General features: G+C 41.9%; 1 protein-coding gene across 3 annotated transcripts in view; it reads left to right on the top strand.

The window, feature by feature from the left end:
* Positions 1 to 20,416, top strand: part of DIXDC1 (DIX domain containing 1) — a 74,426-nt gene that overhangs the window by 41,529 nt on the left and 12,481 nt on the right. For all 3 annotated transcript variants that reach the window (XM_029209015.1, XM_029209014.1, XM_029209016.1), the window contains 12 exons: positions 2,904 to 3,016; positions 4,410 to 4,558; positions 7,267 to 7,356; positions 9,102 to 9,155; positions 10,834 to 10,884; positions 12,966 to 13,070; positions 13,439 to 13,492; positions 13,969 to 14,061; positions 14,142 to 14,201; positions 14,869 to 14,958; positions 15,301 to 15,462; positions 15,951 to 16,017. In XM_029209015.1, the coding sequence (XP_029064848.1) occupies positions 2,904 to 3,016; positions 4,410 to 4,558; positions 7,267 to 7,356; positions 9,102 to 9,155; positions 10,834 to 10,884; positions 12,966 to 13,070; positions 13,439 to 13,492; positions 13,969 to 14,061; positions 14,142 to 14,201; positions 14,869 to 14,958; positions 15,301 to 15,462; positions 15,951 to 16,017 (1,088 nt within the window). The remainder of the gene's footprint in view (positions 1 to 2,903; positions 3,017 to 4,409; positions 4,559 to 7,266; positions 7,357 to 9,101; positions 9,156 to 10,833; positions 10,885 to 12,965; positions 13,071 to 13,438; positions 13,493 to 13,968; positions 14,062 to 14,141; positions 14,202 to 14,868; positions 14,959 to 15,300; positions 15,463 to 15,950; positions 16,018 to 20,416) is intronic.

Here is a 20,416-nt window from a genome sequence, read left to right as displayed (position 1 = left end):
CAGAACTCATATTGCCCAGCACCCGTTTTTTTTTTTTAAAAAATTGATTTGACTCTAATTTGAAGGTAGCTTTTCTGGGAGATTGTTTGTCTGATAAGATTGGAGAGACGTTAGACCTGTGGGAATTAATATTGTAATCACTTGTTCCTTGACAGGATTATGATGGCAAGTAGGAAGTTACTTGTTTATAAAATAGGGTTTTAAAGCTAATCAGGGAGAGCCTAAATCATATAATTAATTAGCATTAAAATACTTTTGTCTGACTTGAGGCAGAGGATTTAGTGTACCATCCTCATCCGTGAGGTTCGTCTTGGGGAGGCGGCAAGATGCCTGCTCTGACATGTGCCTCAGGATTTTTCTTCCTCAGATCCTTTACCTTTTGACTTGGCCAGTTAGTTTCATGGTTTTACCTCTCCGTGGCCTCACACACTGGCAGCCCCAATTCAAGAAAGAGAAATGTTGTTTTCCTTTGGCTGCTCTGCCACTCCCCCAGTGGGGTTGGATATGCAGACATCCGCCTCTTTCTGCCCTTATATGGGAGACAGCTCACTTAGGGGGGAGCCAGTGGAGCTGAGCATGCGTCTCTGCTTTTAGGAAAGCATTTTTCCGCCTGCATCCTAGGTTCACACCACCCCACCCCCGCCCCCCTTCGTCTCACACATACCCACATTTAGTGGTCCAGCTAAATGCAGGCAAGGGAACATGTCAGCCATAACACCTTGTCAGCTGAGAAAGTGTTGTCTTATCATTTCTCAAAGAGGAGCAGCTGGTGCAGACCTCTTTCTGCACTTGGACCCCCATTTCTATAAGAAGGCGGATGCTGAGGCCTGAAGTGTCATAAATCTGTTCTTCTTATGAATGACATAGTACCCTTAGACTAATGCTTTTCCAGCAGCTAATGCATGTTGGCCTGGAAGTCAGATTGCCTAAGTGGTGAAAGATGGATAAGAGAGTTCTGTAAAGCAATTACCTTTTCTAAATACCACTTCTTGCCTCTCTCCACCCATCTTGCCTGTTTGGGTTGTAGATCTATAGATGTGATTAAGTGACTTTTTTTAATTCGAAGAAGCAAAAAACTAATTTTTTTTCTGTGGTTCTAATAAGGATGAGGGTGTGTTACTGGTTGAGGTCATTCCCACCAAAGCCCAAAACTCTGGACAACGAGGAGGTTGAGACACTAGTCCTCAGGCTGCTTCAGAGATTTTTGAAATCTCTTGCTAACACCACTGTGCTTGGCTCTTGTTTTTAGTGGTTTCTAGGAAGATGAAATGTTAACTCCTGATCGCGGCTGGGAGGATTAGCCTGGGAGACTTCAGGGGCACATTAAGTGGGTCAATGAATCCAAGACACTTTCACTGTTGTCTGGGTGATAGATTTGGAAAGAATTCCTGAGAGGGGGCTGGGTCTGCAGACCCCACAACCCCTGAGATTGTTTCAGTGCTGATGTTCTCAAGGTGTGGTGCAAAGAAAGATGGCTCTTCAGATGGAAGCATCAGCCACATCCCCATCGTGTCCTGTAGATTTGCTTCTGGAGATTTAAAATTCTGCTTCCCTAAAAATGCAAACAGTTCCTTCCAAGGCTAGTAGTTATACTAGAATTTAAGAATTGTTGCAAGGTTTCTGATGACAATTTGAAAATAGTGTGGCAGAGATATGAATAACTCCTTGATGGCAGTAAATCAAGTAAACCTTTACCATCCCCTAGCAGGTCTTTTCCCCTTTTGACGTATTATCCTTTTCTGTATCATGTCCTAGCTTTGTTGATATGTCACTGCTCCTTTGCCCAGCCTGGCACTGTCCACACTCCAGCAGTTGCTCCCCTCTGAGGCACCCTCCACACCATCCCCTACTTTGGGATCAGCCTAGAGCTGATCTGCCGTGATTACTCTGCTGGTATTGCATGTGTCAGTGAAAGATCAACGTATTGGAAATAGATTTTCCTTCCAGCTCCCAAAGCTACTAAAACACATACTACATCAAGCCCCTGAACTTGGGCCCAGGGATGATGGTGGAGGAGGTGGTGGTTAAGTAAAAAACAAAAACAAAAACAAAAAGCCAAACCAAACAAAACTTAGAGTTCTTTAAAATGCTAGATTATCCATCCTTCTGGTAAATCTCTTCTCAGTGAGCTAGGCTTAAAGGCAGCCTTGTTGTGGAAAAGACTTCCTGGGACTGGGTCATTCATTCATTCAATATTCATTTCATTCATTTAACAAGCTCATCATTCATTCAACAAACATTTGTTCTTGCTGTGGGCCAGGCACCGTGTCAGGCAGTAGGAGTTAGATGAATAAGAACACGTTTCTGTGAAATTGAGCTATTTGTAATGAGATGGATAGACCTAGAGTCTGTCATACAGAGTGAAGTAAGCCAGAAAGAAAAAGACAAATACCGTATGCTAACACATATATATGGAATTTAAGAAAAAAAAAAGGTCATGAAGAACCTAGTGGTAAGACAGGAATAAAGACGCAGACCTACTGGAGAACGGACTTGAGGATATGGGGAGGGGGAAGGGTGAGCTTTGACAGGGCGAGAGTCATGGACATATACACACTAACAAACGTAGTAAGGTAGATAGCTAGTGGGAAGCAGCCGCATGGCACAGGGATATTAGCTCGGTGCTTTGTGACAGCCTGGAGGGGTGGGATACGGAGAGTGGGAGGGAGGGAGATGCAAGAGGGAAGACATATGGGAACATATGTATATGTATAACTGATTCACTTTGTTATAAAGCAGAAACTAACACACCATTGTAAAGCAATTATACCCCAATAAAGATGTTAAAAAAATAAAAAAAAATAATAAAAAAAAAAGAACACGTTTCTGGGATAAATTAGGAAAGCTGGCTTCTAAACAACGGTTTGCAGTAATTGTTTCTCTTTCTTTTCCTTCGGTCACAGCCTGACTTCCCCCAGTCCTATCCACAGTGCAAAGAGCGACTCTATTATAACCCAGTTGGAGGAGAAGGCAGATTTCGTGATTATTCCCTCTGAAGGAATAGAGAACAAAACAGGTACTATTTCTCAGCCTGCCTGGGTTGGCTCAAGGAACAGCTTCAAGAGTCTGGGGGTCCTGACTACCTCCTTGGCCTTCTCCCTCCATATTCTGTGCATGCAGGGTCCACTCTAGAGAGCTCTAATGCTTTGTAGCCAGTGAATGTTGTATCCGCTCATAGATTTGTCACTTCTGATGTCCTAGCTGTCAAATATCCTGCAGCCGTGTAGACAGGCTGTTCATTAGCCGGCTGCCTATGAGTTAGGAGATGACTTTGAAACAGGCAGAAGCCTACTCAAGTTAACAGTTTTTATTATTTCTGTGTTATGCAAATAACTTCAGTGCTTCTCTAACTTAAATTGGGGCCAGGAATATATAGTAGGAGGTGAGGCATCTGTGAGAACATACAGCACAGAGCAGGTCTGCATCATGTTTGGTATAAAGGCTACAGAAAGGACCACAGAGTTCCCTTTGTGTAGACTTCTTCCTCTGTCTCGGTCGATCTTTTTCTTACATTAAACACAGAGGAAAGCATGGAAGAAGCAAAGCACAAGACTTAGAGTTTTATTTGCCTCTAAGGGTTATAATGAAACTGAAGCCCTCTGAAGGAAAACTGGAATTAAATTCTTCCTTATTCCATTTCCCATCTAGCCCTGATGTTAGTACTAAAAAGTCAGTCTTGTTCCTGAGTCAGAAATTCCTGGCACCCTGGGGAGGGAGAGGGAGGCCTTTACAGAGTGCTGGCTCTGAACCAGCTACCACGGGCCCTGCACATAGGTTACCTCATTTAGTCGCACAACAACCCAGAGGGATTATACTTATCATATTCATTCTTATGAATGAAATCAGAGCAAAGAGACTGTAAAGATAGGGAAATAAAACCAGAGAGAGAGAGATGAAACACTTTGTACAAGTATGGTTTGTTTCCTTTGTGACTCACACAATGTTATATGTGAAAGGGGTTCAGTCATAACAGAATGGTCAAAGGAATTTGAGTTGAGGTCTTCCCTCTGAAGCTCCAGAGCAACCAACAGGAATTTTGTTTTCATTGCCTCTGACAGCTTCCCCCTTTGTAGCTGGCAGGATCAAGCTCTAGGAATGCCAATTCTAGAGAATTAAGAGTAAAATCTGTCCCATACCAAGATTCCCAGGGAGTCTTATTGCTTCCTGAAGGTTTGAAAGAGGATGGATCTCCCCAACAGAATAAGCGCCACTCCCGTGAGCCTGGAGTCAGTCAATGGCCAGTTCTTTCTGTCTCACAACCCCACCTGGTGGAGAGTCCAGTCTGTGCCGTGAGAGAAGGTTCAGCAGGCAGGTGACCTGGCCCTGTGAACACGCAGGACTGTGACTGCTTTCTGCCTGCAGCTCAGTTTTCTTCAACATGAACTGTACTCCCTCCTTTCCTCTTGTAGAGGAGACAGACTCTCCATTATCCCGGGACTGGAGACCAGGCAGCCCGCGGCCCTATCTGGAGACTTCATGGGAAGAACAGCTGTTGGAACAACAAGAACATTTGGAAAAAGAAATGGAGGAAGCCAAGAAAATGATATCAGGATTACAGGTAGCTCTTTCCCTCGTGGTTTGTCTTTGGTGTACCAATTTTTTTCTTTTTTTCTTTTTCTTGGCGGGGCTGCATGGCTTGTGGGATCTTAGTTCCTGGACCAGGAGTTGAACCCCGGCCATGGCAGTGAAAGCGCTGAATCCTAACCGCTGGACCACCAGGGAATTCCTGCACCAATTGTTTATTATTTTTAAGTCACTAGGATCAGTTGAAAGTAAACTGACTCAGTTATGTATGAGGTCAGAATTGGGGAGTTTACATGGAGTAGTGCAGGAAGAGCAGAAAATCCCTTACAAGTGAGTATGCTTAAATGGGCCTCAGGGACTCTTGCTGACAGAACAGCTGTTAGGAGTTCTGCAAACATGGGAGCCATATCCACCATTACCAAACATCTACTCTGGCTCTCTGCTTTGTGGGTGGGTTTCTCCCCTGTCTGCAGCCACAGACCTGCAATGGCAGCTTTCACCGAAGAATGGCATTGTGTAGAGTCAGGATTTTCTCCTAGGAATTCACCATCAGGAAGGCTGTAAATGCCAGTAACGCTGCAGGTCTCTGCCTGGTCTAGCTAAGGGATTTAGCTCACTCTTAGTGCATTTGTAAGTGGACGCCAAGGCATAATGATCAGGTAGAAGAGCAACAAAGCCCTTCAGTTTTTCCTATACTTTCTGTGCCAGCAAATCTCCCCCAGAGGCCAACTGACCCACTTGACTTAGTTCCTACCCTGAATGACCCCCCTCAATCCTCTGTCTTTGTGTGTCTGTCCCTGTTTGGGGGAGCCCTTATAGTGTTCTGATGACCCTGAAATTGCCTAGGAATATTCCTTTCTGTTTGTGCTGGGAACTGCACTGCTTCTGAATTGTCAAATATTTATGGACACGTAAACAAAGCCCACATTATGTGAGTGGCTCTGGCAGCCTGCAGGCGGTGGAGGGCGTACTCCCAGCCAGCCAGCAACAGGGTGGGGACACAAAGCATTCCTAAAGAAAAAGGGAGATTCGTGCAGTGGTAAAATAATTTGCATAATGTATGCCCCAGGAACCGAGAGGGGTTGGAGGAACGTTTACTGCCTAAACATTCCCAAGGAGGTTGTTGCTCTTCCCTCATTTGCTCTGTATTTTTAAATGTCTGCCTTTTAGTCCCCTTCTCTGTCCCTCCAATAAGGAATGGTTTAGTTAATGGAATCGTTTTTTTGTGCTGTCCTTTAATAGGAAGGATTAAAGCATGGAGAATTTTGGGATTGTACTCAACCAGGTTTTTCCCAGGATAATTTCATTGTATGAACATAGATATCCATCAATTTGGTTTTCAGTTTGGTTTGCATTTTTCAATCTGGGAGAAATCCCATAGCGGATTAGACAGAAAAAGAAGAGAATCAACAGGCAGAAAGTCAGCATCCTAATATTCCCTGCAAACAGAGGAGTTTTAATTCACAGCCACAGGATCACAATGAGAATTCAGTTCCATTACAGAATACAATGGGGCTCACAGCATCCACTGGGCTTCTTAACTCTTTCAGTGATGAACAAGTTGCATGCTGAGCCACGTCCAGGATTTCTGACTTTTTAGTGTACGTTATTAGAGCCGGGTGAACACTTTGACCCTAGAGTCTGTATTTCTGTAGTGTCGTTCTCCCCAGGTCCCTGCCACAACTCCATGGGATGTCGTTCTCCCCAGGTCCCTGCCACAACTCCATGGGATAACCAAATTCATTTGCTTGGCTAAAATTGTATTATCAGTTAGTACTTGGTAGACTTGGTAGTGGCTGGATCTTAAAATGATTTTATATACCAACATTTATGATGTAATTTATGTTATATTTATTGAAACAAGGTTTAACCTCTGTATCTGTTCTCTTTGGATTGGATTGAGAAAAAATCTTGATACAAAATGGTGCTAGATTTTTAAATCTTTCACTGAGCCTGTAGGTCTTGTACCTACCTGCAGGGGTAGATCCAAGTTTTGTGGGTCCTAAAGCATACCATTTTGGGGGGGGCTTCTTTAAGAATTAAGATTACAGATTATGACTACAATGTTAGCTATAGGACCCTGGGAGGGGCAGGACTGGGAAGGCGCCCTGAGGTTTGAGCTTCCTTAGCCTCAGGGTAAATCTGCATCACCCGACACCCCACCGCCAATATTCTAATGAAAACAAAGCCTGGTGTGAAGCCTTGAAATAAATACGGACACCTTTCCGCAAATACGTTTTCCTTCTTGTTCTATCCAGGTTGCCCTAGGGAGCAAAAATGAAGAATTTTTAAATGAAACAAGAATCAAACAAACCCAAGTCCAAGCTCTAAATGTATTCCAAATAATTCCTTATAATAAACTTTTCTTTGCCGGGATAATTCTACACTGTTTCTAGTTCACTTTCCAGCTGGTAAAATTCAGTTTAAACAGCTCTGGTTTGAAATGTCACTTTTGAAAGGAAAGTTTATTTTTAGAATTTTTTTCTGGGGCCAAGGAGCCTTGGAGCAGAGGATTCAGGTGTATCCAGAGAGGTGAAAGAGGCCTGGAGCACCAGCCGGACAAAAGCACTCCAGACAGATTCAGGATGAGCAGTTGGAGGTATCTAAGGGTCCACAGTTACCAGGGAGATTTCTAGAGGAAGCCCAGTTGTAGTTTCATTTTGGGATGAGCTTACCAAGGCCAACTCTAGACTCCATCATCTGATGGGAGTTAAGTTTATTTCTGCCTTTGTGGTTGTCCAGGCCTTACTGCTCAGTGGATCCTTACCCGAAGATGAACAGGAGAGGCCCTTGGCCCTCTGTGAACCAGGAGTCAATCCCGAGGAACAATTGGTGAGCTCCTTCTTTTGTGACTGGACGCTGAATAATCTGCTTTGAGTGTTTGATTTATTTTTAGCATTGGACACTCATCTGTGCCCTCTTAAAATGCTCTCTTCCCTGACTTCCACTATTCTGGTTTTCCTCATATATGTTTGACTACTCTTCCTTTCTCCCACAAATATTTATTGTGTGCTGACTATGTCCCAGACACTGTTTCAAAGAGCCAGAGACACCTGAAGGACAGATCAGACCTCAGACCCTCTCCTCGTGGAGTCTACATTCAGGTCCCTGTCGACTGATAAAAAATGCACAACCTAAAAGTCAAGGCTTATGTGTCATTCGGTGAGGACTTAAGGACAAAACTGAGGACTTAAGCCCAGGACACAGCATCTCAGATAACTCTGAGAGACTGCTCCGAAAAGGAAGGGGGGAAGCCAGGATATATAGGAGTTTTTGCAACCAAAACAGGTAGTCAGAACATCAAAAGATTACTCTTAATAAAAGAAAACCAGGTATTTCAAGGAATTTCGTGCTTTTCTATGTATGGGAAGATGCAAGAGTCTGGGCTCACTGAAGTCGTTCCTTTGATGTGCACCTCAGCTACCTGGGGCCAGGATCCTGTGCTTTCTCATCCTGAGTCTCCTCAGAGGTGGCTGCAGCAGTTGACTGCTAGATGCGGGCATTCTTTGTTTCCACCCTGAATTCCCTCAGGGCTCACCGCCCAGGCCGTTGTCCTGCGGTGGCTTGATGGCTGTCTTTATTTATTGACTTGGCAGGTGGCATTCTTAGTTCACATCCCCTTTGAAGCTTCTCTTTTTCTGCCTGTGCCTTAAATGTTGCTGCTCCTCAGGGTTCCACTCTGGGCCCTCTTCTATCTTGTCCATTCACCTGGGTAATACCTGCTGCCATGGCTTCACTTGCTTCCCACCTGTCTCATATGTTGCCTCTCAAATATTTATTTCTAGCCTAGCTCTCTCCATGGAGTTCTACATTTATAAATGTAACATGCACCTGCCTGTTGATTATCTCCCCTATATGCCCCATAAGCATCTCAATTTCAATGAGTCCTAAATTAAATACCTTTCTCTTCCTTGTCTCCCCATCCCCAAAACTACTTGTCTTTTAGGTTTCTGTTCTTTATCACTATCCATCTACCCAAATACCCCAAACAAATCTGAATCTCGTCCTAGAATCCTTTGCGGCCCTTCCCTCTATATCCAGTTAGCCACCAAGTTTTTCAGTATACTTTTTAAATATCTTCATCCAGTTTTCTCTATCCTCACAGCTACTACTTTAATTTCAGGCCTCCATCCAGTATTCTGGTGGCCTTCTAACTGGTTTTCCTGATTTCTGTCCTGCCCTCCTCTAATTCATTTTCCATAAAACAGCAAGAAAAATTTGACTTCGAAGCAGATTTTATTTTGTCATCCCTTTGCCTAAAACTTTTCATCAGTTCCCCATTGCCTTTCATCATCCTGTTCCATTTTCCTCTCGAGCCTCATCTCTTGTCATTTCTCTTTCCACTTGCCCAGCCCCTGCACACAACACACACATATTCATTCTAAACTTTATCCACATTCATCTACTCGCACCACCCCTGCCATATGCATCACTGGAGGGCAGGGACTGTTTCCTGTTCTTTGCAGCCACTGTACAGGGCTAGCATCTAGTAACTGCTCAATAAATAGTTGTTGAATGAATGCCCTCTGAATTTTACAGCATAGGTACATAACCGTCTCTTTTTGCCTTACATTCAGATTATAATCCAAAGTCGTCTGGATCAGAGTATGGAGGAGAATCAGGACCTAAAGGTATGTCAGGAAATGTACATTTTGCCCTTTGAAAAAAATTTATGGGACTATTACACACCAACTTCAGGACAGTAATGGGGAGCAGGGAAGGATGCAGACTCAAGACTTTGGCTGTATGTGTATTATGTCTTTAATTGAGAGAGCGAGAGATGTCCTAAATATAGCAAAAAGGTGATACCTTTTTAATCTCAGTGGTTAGTAATAGGTATCTATGTCATTATTGCTTATACCTTTCTGTATATTTGAAATGTTTCATATTGTTTATCTTTTTAATTAAAATAAACAGTGGATCTAATATCAATATGGTCGTTTTTAAAATAATTGACATAACATTATATTAGTTTCAGGTATACAGCATATGTATATATTATATCACAATAAGCCTAGTTAACATCTGTTACCATACATAGTTACAGATTTTTTTCTTGTGATGAGAACTTTTTAAAAATTAATTAACTAATTAATTAATTATTTTTAAATTTTTGGCTGTGTTGGTTCTTCATTGCTGCGCGTGGGCTTTCTCTAGTTGTAGCGAGCGGGGGCTACTCTTCGTTGCGGTGCGTGGGCTTCTCATTGCGGTGGCTTCTCTTGTTGAGGAGCACGGGCTCTAGGCATGCGGGCTTCAGTAGTTGTGGAGTGTGGGCTCAGTAGTTGTGCCTCGCGGCCTCTAGAGCGCAGGCTCAGTAGTTGAGGCACATGGGCTTAGTTGCTCCGTGGAATGTGGGACCTTCCCGGATCACGGCTTGAACCCATTTCCCCTGCATTGGCAGGCGAATTCTTAACCACTGCGCCACTAGGGAAGACCCCTAGTATGGTGTTTTTTAATGAACACTTTCCAAAGTTCTTTTAGTTCAGTGGGTCTTAGCTTTTTTGAGGCCATAAGTATATGACTACAGCCATTAACCCTCTCCCCAGAAATTTGCATGAAAGCACACACACCCACTCACTGACTTGAATTTTGATTGGAGTAACTTTGGAGCCCATCTGTGGAGTCCAGGTCAAGAATCCCCATTTTAGATATGTTAATTCCAAACTCTTGATGGGGTGCAATAGGAAAAGAAGAGAGTACAGTCTGAGTTGTGGGTGTTCCTCTCCTATAATCTCTGTCCTAGTAACAGTCATAATCTGTTGTAAGGGAGGGTTAACTAAGTATATTATTATTGGGCTAAATGTGTTTTTGTTTGGTCCATAAAGAACAATACACTCTTTGAGAACAGAAGCACTCTAATCCTTCCTGAACATTAAAAATGAAGATAATTATTTCATGAAATTGGGGGTAGCCATATCAAGATATGATCATATATTTCAGTGAGAGGGATTTAGATTGTTATGATTTATGATTAAGTTTCCCTGTTGGCGAGGATTGCTAAATATAGGAATGAGAACCTATGGGAATGTATGGTATCTTATTTCTTGGCAAGAAAGAGCATGGGCAGTTGAGCCTGGACAACTGGACAGCTGAGCCTGGGTGCCACAGGGAAGAATGGAATGGGTCCTGTTTTTTTCTGTGGGTCAGCCTTTACTGTTTACTAGAAGGCAGACCTGCCTTCGGCCTCGGTGGAAGGTTGATTTTTCTTGGAATGGTTATCTGAGTTTTGTGTTCTTACTGACGGAATGAGGTAATGCTTCTGAAGCAACCCAGATGCTACCATCTGATCTAACTATATTTGGTTTGCAGAAGGAGCTGCTGAAGTATAAACAAGAAGGCAGAAACTTACAGGGGATAAAGGTAAAAGAAAAGACATATAACTCTTTAAATAAACTCTTTACAAAGTAAAGCAGTCTGTGGATAAGAGTGGGTACTGGGGGGCTAGCTGGGTCCTATAGTCTTTTCTTGTGTACATCTGATGGGGCCTTTCACAGGCTCCGTGCTACTAGTAAAGAGAGGGCTTTGTGGATGGGAAGTGAGACAGGTGGAGGAATATACCTCTTTTGCTGAGGCTTATTTCTGGTGGTTATGACTCATGGTGCTGTCACTTCCCTCTGCCACCTAGATTATTTCTATGTGTGAAAACAATCAGTTATTACAGTTTTCTTCAGTTACAGTTTTTTGTCAGTTTTCTTCAGTTCTAAGAAGAATATACTCTTAGAAATTGTAATTTACTTAGGTTTTGAATAGTTAGTAACATTCAAATGGTTTGAAGTTAAAAGGGTACAAAAGGATGATCCTTGAGAAGTCGGCCTTCTGGCCCTGTCCTCCCAGTCACCTAGTTCTCTTTCCTGGAGGCAACTTATCAGTTAGTACCAAATATGTATGTATGTGATTTTTCCCCAAATAATTACATACTACAAATACAGTTTGACACGTTGCTTTTTTCACTTAGCAATGTATCTTAGAGATCATTCTATTTCAGTACATAAAGACCTTAGTATTCCAGTATGTGTATATTGGATAATTCATTTAATCAGTTCCTACTGATAGTCTTCTGGGTTATTTCCAGTCTTGCTAATACAAACGGTGATCTAGCTAATAATATTGCTTATATGTTATTTCACCCAAGTAGGAGTATATGTGCTGAATGAATACCTGGAAGTGGAAAAAGATGTTCTCAAGCTGCTGCTTTTCCCTCTCCTCTTCCTGATACTCCCATTCATGGGCTAGACTAGGGTATAACTCAGCAGCGTTTTCCAGAGTATATTCTGTAGCCTTAGTCCTTTGAGATACTCCAGAAAACAGCATGTTTCATGCTCAAATAAAAAGCAGTGCTCTACAGGCTTGAAGAGTCATAATGAATAATAGCATATTAAAGGACCAGAGAAGGTCTGTCCTAAAGAGGCTGGCCTAAAAAAAGTTAGACTATTAACCACAGAAGTGCTTTTTCCCCCATGTAACACTTATTAACATCCCATGGAGCACACTTTGGGAAACGTTCCTCTGCACCACTGGTGCCAAGGGCATCTTAGACCACCTTGCCATGTACTGTCATGGCAAGACAGCATATTTAAGAGTGGGCTCCCACACTTTCCAGAGCCTACACCGTTTCTCTGCAGTCTGTAAAGAGAGAAAAATCAGGGCAAATCCCCTGTGATGCAGCTCCAGCCCATTAGTTCCATTTGAAGTCACCGCGGTTGGAGGATTGTGTCATAGCTGATCCTTTTAAATAAGTATGTACAACCCACCTTGTCTGAGGCCTGGTGGAAACCAAGATGGTCCAAGCTAAGAGAAAGATAGCCTAAAGCTTGTAGGATCCTATGACACTGGGAAGAGGAAGCATCAGTCTAAGAACATTTCTGAACATGGAAATAGAATCCCAGTCCTGGTCCACACTAGGCACTGGAAGGCAGTGGAAGCAGGGCAGCAGCAGGGCTGTAGAAGGCAGGGTGGCAGTGATTCCAGGGCTCCTATATGAAAAGGGTGTCAGACAGTGATAGGGCCCAGCCCTCTAGGGCAAAAGAGCTCATCTAGATTTAGTATTTATAGGCCCAAGATACAGAGAAGAAAGCCAGGGAGGGAGGAGGGAGAGTGCATTGTCCAAGGTCACTGTCATGTAAGCAAGTGTTAGACGTGTAATTTGAGACTAGGTCTGTCTGATCCCAAAGACCACTTATTCTTCCTCTAGGCCATCATGCTGTCAGCAATGCAGTGGAAAGTAGGGGCAAGTAATGGATAGAGGAAAAAATCAGGTTTCCATCAGCTTGGTAGGACAATGGATATGATTTTCCTTTAGATTCTAGTGTCCTGGAAGGGAACTGAAAAATTTCTGCTCATCTCCTTGTGGCAAGACCCTGTACCCTTTTTGTCTCCCAGTTTAGTGATAACTGGCCGATTGATGAGTTGGGACCACAGTAGTGAGTGTGCTTTCTCCCCAGGATGCCTTGCAGCAGAGGCTGACTCAGCAGGACACGTCTGTCCTTCAGCTCAAACAAGAACTACTGAGGGCAAATATGGACAAAGATGAGCTGCACAACCAGAACGTGAGTTGAAAGAGTGAACTTGGACTTCATTGAGCCCCAGGTAGCAAAGTAGGATACAGTATAAAGTCCGTTTACATCTATTCCCCATCAGACTCCTCTCTGTTCCTAGGTGAAAGCCCATGCCACACTGGCCTCGAGCCCTTCAACTTTGAGGGCACTGAGACACTGAGGCTGCATTGTGGTTCTATAGTCTGATTATCTCACTGAAGATGTGGAGAGCGGCTGTGTGTTTTTTACCATAGTCATGCCCTCTCTGTGCTGTATGCTGTAACTGCCAACATCAACTCCAGTTACTAAGTAGCTGGTTTCCTGCTGGATTGGCAGACAATACTTCCACACCAAAGAATTCTTTCTTATTCTTCTTGCAGGTGGATCTGCAGAGGAAGCTAGACGAGAGGAATCGGCTCTTGGGAGAATATAAAGTAAGAATGTATATCAGTTTGGAAATTATTTCCATCCGACCTTTGGTGAACAGCCTGTTGTTGCTGTTGTTCAAACAGCACTTAAGTACTCTGTTCTCATTCTTGCTTTCTGCAAGGAAATCCTTTACTGAGTTCCTTTGATCCACTAATCCTGAAGGTAGATAGCATAGCTAGGAGCAAGAACACAGAACTAGGAGTCTGGAAACTTCACTTCAGTCTTAACCTTTACCTCTAGCTAGCATGGATGGCATCCAGTGGTCCTTCTGCTAATGGTAGTTCCCATCCTCCTTCCCTTTCCCAGAATCCTTTGCTCCATGTGAGGCTCCCATGGTATATAACGTCTTCCCGTGCAGCTTGAGGAAAGGGCTGTTCCCTCTGAGGCTCTACTTTCCTCAGGTGGAAACTGCATCACAGCAGGTGAAGCGTTGGACGTCCTTGGCTTTGCCGTGCATCTGAAGGCTGTGTCTCTGTTGCAGAAAGAACTGGGGCAGAAGGACCGCCTCCTGAAGCAGTACCAGGCCAAGTTGGAGGAAGCACTTCGGAAACTCTCTGAGGCCAGTTACCAGCAGGTGGGGACACGTTCCGCCACGGACTTTCCTGCCCCTCTGACCTGAACAAGTCCTTTTCTGATGGAGTGTCTGATTTGCAGGTGGATCTGGAACACAAAGACGTCCTTCTGGCTCACTGTATGAAAAGAGAGGCAGAGGAGGTAACCTACCACTTGGGGTCTCCCTCCCATGTTTACAAGGGCAAAGAGGGAGATTCTGTTATCGACTCAGGGCTGAACCAACACTACAGGTCAGTTTGTCAGGAGGCGATTTGGCGAGGCACTTACAAGTGCGGGTTCTGGGATAAGAAAGTCTGGTTTCAAACCCCAGCTTTATTACTTTCTTACCATTGTGTACCTTCATTTGCTTCACTTTTGAACCTTAGAAATAACATTCATCTGGAAAATGACAGTGACCTTTTCTGCCATTATGAAGAGTACATAAGATAACCCATTAAGTTACTAAACACAGCCCTGGTAGATCCACTTGGCACAGAGTTAGGCTCAAAAAATACTAGTCATTGTTCTTTTTTTTTTTTTTTTTTCTATTACTGAAGCAAAGGCAGGAGATGCTGGAGCAGCATTCTCAGGCCCTCCAGGGGCCAGGCAGAGGCTAGGTTGGGGCCTCCAGGCGAGGTTTTCATTTTGTTCACTCTGCATTCAGCGGTGCCTTCTGAGTGTCAAGTATTGGTGATATAGCAGTGAACAAAAGGGAAAAAAATCTCTGCACTGTGTCAGGAGGTGACCAGTGTAAAGAGGAAAAATAAGGTGGGACATCTTACTTTGGAATTCTCCATTATACAAGCATCATTTCTTCTTGCCGCTATAGGTGACCCACTGCAGCAGTCACAACCCTCAAAGCAATGGTTTTCTCCCTCCAGTGGCAGGAAAAGGAGCTGCTTCAGTCACTCACAGAGGGGTAGGTGCTTAGGATTTGAGTACAGACTTGCCACTTCCAGCCAAAACCAGAAGAGTACCCTAGCCATCGCCAGTGGAGTAGGCCTTTCATATCCCCATTCCCCAATTCTTGCATCTGTTGGGTGTGTAAAGTTGTGAGGCACTTGCTATCCAAAATTAAGGATTAGTGGACAGTGGGCTTGTATCTGTGGAGGAAAATTTTCTACAGTTTACACTTCCTCGCTCAAAAATAAAAGATCTCTTCTGGAAACCTCTCACCTGTATCTTCTTAAGCCCAGCAGTTGGGATGTGGTTAATAAAATGGCAGCGTGCCATGCAAGCAGCACCACGTTTTTGCCCACAGAGCAGTGACCTGCAGCTTGTTCGGGATGCCCTCCGCAGCCTGCGCAACAGCTTTAGTGGCCACGACCCTCAGCACCACACCATCGACAGCTTGGAGCAGGGCATCTCCAGCCTCATGGAGCGCCTGCACGCCATGGAGACCCAGAGGAAACAGGACAGAAGGGTAACCCTCTTTCGGTGGTGTTTCTCTTATTCCCCCAAAGAAGCTCGGTCTTATCAATTTTAACGCAGATGAAGGCAGTGCTAAGATATACAGTTGCTTTTCTCTTTGGTTTTCCTCTCTGGGGAGCTGACTGTTCATCATGGTGTGACAGTCCAGGGAGGGAATTCACGGGTAACTCTTGCTCTTGGCAACTGTGTAACTGTCTAAGGAATTGTGGTTCTTGACCCACAGGTGTCCCTTTACTGCTTATTCTCTGTCCTCTTCCCCCCGAATGAACTTGGCATTATAGATGGGAAATATATGGGGAAAACACTGGAAACTAAAAAGCTTTTTATTTTTATTGTTAGAATAAACATGTCCAATTTTATATACTGTGGAAAAAGATGTGGTAGAAAAGTATATATTTTAGGTACACTTTTAGGATTTAAGTTTCTTGGTTGAATTCTCCCATTGATTATAACTCTCGTGATTTTTGTGTGGCTCCCCAGGTTCGGGGCAAGTCACCCAGAACTCAAGCAGGTAGTGAATACCGGGAGTCCTGGCCCCCTAATTCAAGTAAGTACTCATTATTGCTTAGTAAGGAGTCCTAGCATATTAGATCAGAAACTTAGTATTTATTGTGCTACTGATATTTGGGGGATAGAGTTTTTCTTGTAGTACTTCACTCTTGGAATATGTTGTTTCTGTAGCAATACTAGAATTGAGTTATTTCTAAGACTGTGAAGACCCATAACATCATCATCACCACCACCTGAGTACCATTTGGCCACGTGCAAGGTGCTGCTGATTCAGAGAGGCTAAAATATCTTAAATAAAATATCTTTGGAAATATACAAGCTCAAAATAGTTACACCAAGCAAAGCAAAATATAAAAAAAAAAAAACACACTTACAAATCACCCTAAAGTTCCAAATAGCACAGAAAATTTCCAGTTCTTCCTAGAGGCAAGAAGTTTAATTTCTTTGTGGACTTTCATTAAAACTTTGAGTGCATAGGTCATTCCGTTTGTTTGAACCTGCTCTGTGCCCACTCATTACATCTTTTTGCCTTGTTAATTCTGACAGGTTGGAAATCTACCCTGCCTAGTAATTTCTATTTTACTTTGTATCTTACCTTTTGGTCTAATAGCATTCACGTTTTCTTACCTTTTATAGTTTACCCAGGCCTAATCTTAAAATATCTAAATAATAATTTATAAAAACCAAATATTTAAAGGCTGACCATACCAGATTTATATGTTAAATATATAATTTTTTTTTAAATATATAATTTTTAAAACCACATTAATAAACAAAATCTAAAGTAAAACATTTAAAACGTTTGCACAAATATGAAAGGTAAAATATTTTTTTGTAGAGTAGATAAGATAGCATTCTCAAGCCTCCAGGTATCTTTTCCTCTTGAATGAGATCTTTACACTGGGAATGAAACAGATTATGTTAGTACCAAAATTAGTTTCAGTTTCTTTTTCTAGCATTGTTTTGACCCAGTCATTTCTGTTTTCTTGATAGGGTTTTTATTTTATTGTTATCCTCTTCAGTACTTCCTTTAGGTTAGTATAAACTGCCAATGTACGTAGGCTAAATATTTGGAAATTCTTTTTCAGAAGTATAATAAATTTCTCCCTCCCTGGAATAATTCTCTTGTGTGTATGAATTACTTATTTAAAATACTACAAATAAATTCAGAGCTTCTTATAAACTAGGGTGTTAATCTAATATCTATATTTACAAATAAGCTGAAATGTCTCTCATCTAGAAATACAAACACTTGTGTAACTTGCTAGCCTTCTAGCTACTGGCTTACTTCTTTTATTCCCCTATGTCAAACTTCTTGAAAGAGTAGTCTGCAATTGCTCTTTTTTCATCCTTACCTCCCATTCAATTCTTAAACCACTAGTTGGACTAGTTGGACTCACTTACTCCACTTAGTGTTCTTTTTGTTGGATCACTGTTGACTTTCTCGTTGCCTAATCAAAGTGGTTACCTTATCTTCCATAGACTTTTCAAAAGCATTTACTATTCTTGAATAGTCTTCTTCTGGAAACATTTTTCTCCTTTAACTTTACTACCAAACAGTTATTCATTCAACAGATATTTACTGAGCATCCATTATGTAGCACCCTTGTTAGGCACTGGAGGTATAGAGATGAACAAGATGGACTTAGTACTTGCCCTCACTGGATTGTAGTCTCATGAAGTAGATACAACCTCCTCTTCTTCTTCTCTGTCTAACCCTTGAATGTGCCCTGGGATTCCACTAAGGTCTAGACTTAGGTCTCATATTCTTTATAGGTGATCCCTTCTACTTCCATGGCTTCAGCTACTCTTGTGTGCCAATTATTCTTTTTTTTTAACATCTTTATTGTAGTATAATTGCTTTACAATGGTGTGTTAGTTTCTGCTTTATAACAAAGTGAATCAGTTATACATATACATATGTTCCCATATCTCTTCCCTCTTGCGTCTCCCTCCCTCCCACCCTCCCTATCCCACCCCTCCAGGCGGTCACAAAGCACCTAGCTGATCTCCCTGTGCTATGCGGCTGCTTCCCACTAGCTATCTACCTTACGTTTGGTAGTGTATATATGTTCATGCCTCTCTCTTGCTTTGTCACAGCTTACCCTTCCCCCTCCCCATATCCTCAAGTCCATTCTCTAGTAGGTCTGTGTCTTTATTCCTGTCTTACCCCTAGGTTCTTCATGACATTTTTTTTCCTTAAATTCATGTATATGTGTTAGCATACGGTATTTGTCTTTCTGTTTCTGACTTACTTCACTCTGTATGACAGACTCTAGGTCCATCCACCTCATGTGCCAATTATTCTTAAACTTTCATCTCTAACTCCAAACCTTTTCTGAGCTTCAGGGCTATATTTTTGAATGCCAACTGGGTATCTCTGTAGGTTGAAAGGCACTTCAAATTCATGTGCAAAACTGGACACAAAACAATAGAGTGGAAAAAAGATGGAGTATAGAATCAAACAGATCTGCGATGCACTTGTAGCTATCAGCAGAATATATCATGGGCAAGAGTATTAATTAATGTTGTATTTTAGTTTTCACATTTATGTAATGGAGATAATCGTGAAGGATTATGAGCATTAAGTACAATATTATATGCAAATAATCTGGTGTTGCGTGTGGCATGTGAGATATGCAAGGCTATGCTCTTTCTCCTTTTCACTACAGTCAAATCTCCTAAAAGAGCAATCTTCTCTCTGAACCCACGTCCTGTCTTGCCATTTACTCTTAAGGAAAAACAACAACAATAATTATTTAAAAAGTAATACAGTAGACTAGTGGAATAGAATTGAGAGTTCAGATAAAACCCATACATCTATGATCATTTGACCAGCAAATAGTATCTTCAATAAATGGTGTCAGGACAACTGATATCCACATGCAAAAGAATAGAGTTGGACCCCTACCTCACACCATGTACAAAAATTAACTCAAAGTGCATTATTGACCTAAATACAAGAGTAAAAACTATGAAAGTCTCAGAAGAAAACACAGGGGGGAATATCCATGACCTTGGATTCTTCGACATCAAAAGCATGAAAAAAATAGAAAAATTGGACTTCATCAAAACTGAAAACTATTTTGCATCAAAGGACATTAACAAGAAAGTGAAAAGACAACCAGAATAGGAGAAAATATTTGAAAATCATATATCTGATAAGGGCCTGGGATGAACAATATATAAAGAACTCTTACAGCTTAATAACAAAAGACAGAAAAATCTGATAACAAATGGGCAAAGGACTTGAATAGACATTACCCTAAAAAAGATAAATAATTGACCAATAAGCACATGAAAATATGCTTAAAATCATTAGTTATTAGAGAAATGCAAACCAAAACTGGAGTGAGATACCATTTCATGCCTACTAGGTGGTTCTAAAAAAATGGAAAATAACAATTGTTGGTAAGGATGTGGAGAAATTGGAGCCCTTATACATTGCTGGTGGGGATGTAAAATGGTACAGCCACTATAGAAAACACTTTGGTGGCTCTTCAAAGAGTTAAACATAGAATTACTATATGACCTAGCAATTCCATTCCTAGGTATATACCCAAAAGAATTAAAAGCAAGCGTTCAAAAAAAAAAAAAACTTGTACATATATGTTCATAGCAGAATTATTCACAATAGCTAAAAGGTGGAAGCAAGCCAAATGTCCATCAGTTGATGAGTGGATAAACAATTTCTTATATATGCATACAATGGAATATTATTCAGCCATAAAAAGGAATGAAGTACTGATACCTGCTACAACGTGGATGAACCTTGAAAATGTTAAGTGAAAGATGCCAGACACAAAAGGGCACAATTTGGATGGATCCTTTTATATGAAATGTCCAGAACAGGCAAATCCATAGAGACAGAAAGTAGAGTAGATTAGACAGATGTCAGGATTAGGAAGGGAGTGACTGTTTAATGGGTACAAGATTTCTTTTAAGGATAATGAAAATGTTCTGGAACTAGATAGTGGTGATTACACCACACTGTGAATGTACTAAATGCCACTGAATTGTACACTTTAAATGGTTAAAATGGTGAGTTTTGTGAATTTTACCTCAATTTTTAAAATGTGAATTTTAAAAAAGACCTGGAAGGAGCCTTGTTCCTATGCTAACAGAAAGAAAAGGTTGAATAGTCCAAAATACCATAACTTTCTTGAATCCATCAGAGAGGTGAAATCAGAGGGTAGCTAACTAGCCAGAAATGTAAACAGGTCCCTCAGTGGACAGATAGGATACAGCACTTGTTCACTTGTGGCAGAGCCTGGGAGGAAGATGGGACCACCATACAAACAGCTAAGATTTTAATGAATTGTGAAAGGCGTTGCAGAGATTATAGGAACCCTGGGGCCCATGAATGCAAGAATAGTTTGCACCTACTTGCTGACTCTTCCATCGACTTCCATTTGGGTGCTTATGACAAAGATTTG

The sequence above is a fragment of the Monodon monoceros genome, unplaced genomic scaffold (genome assembly GCF_005190385.1).
Source record: "Monodon monoceros isolate NGI ecotype Baffin Bay Population unplaced genomic scaffold, NGI_Narwhal_1 Super_Scaffold_7, whole genome shotgun sequence".
In the NCBI taxonomy this organism is placed as follows: Eukaryota; Metazoa; Chordata; class Mammalia; order Artiodactyla; family Monodontidae; genus Monodon; species Monodon monoceros.
This window is presented reverse-complemented; position numbering and strand designations above follow the sequence as displayed.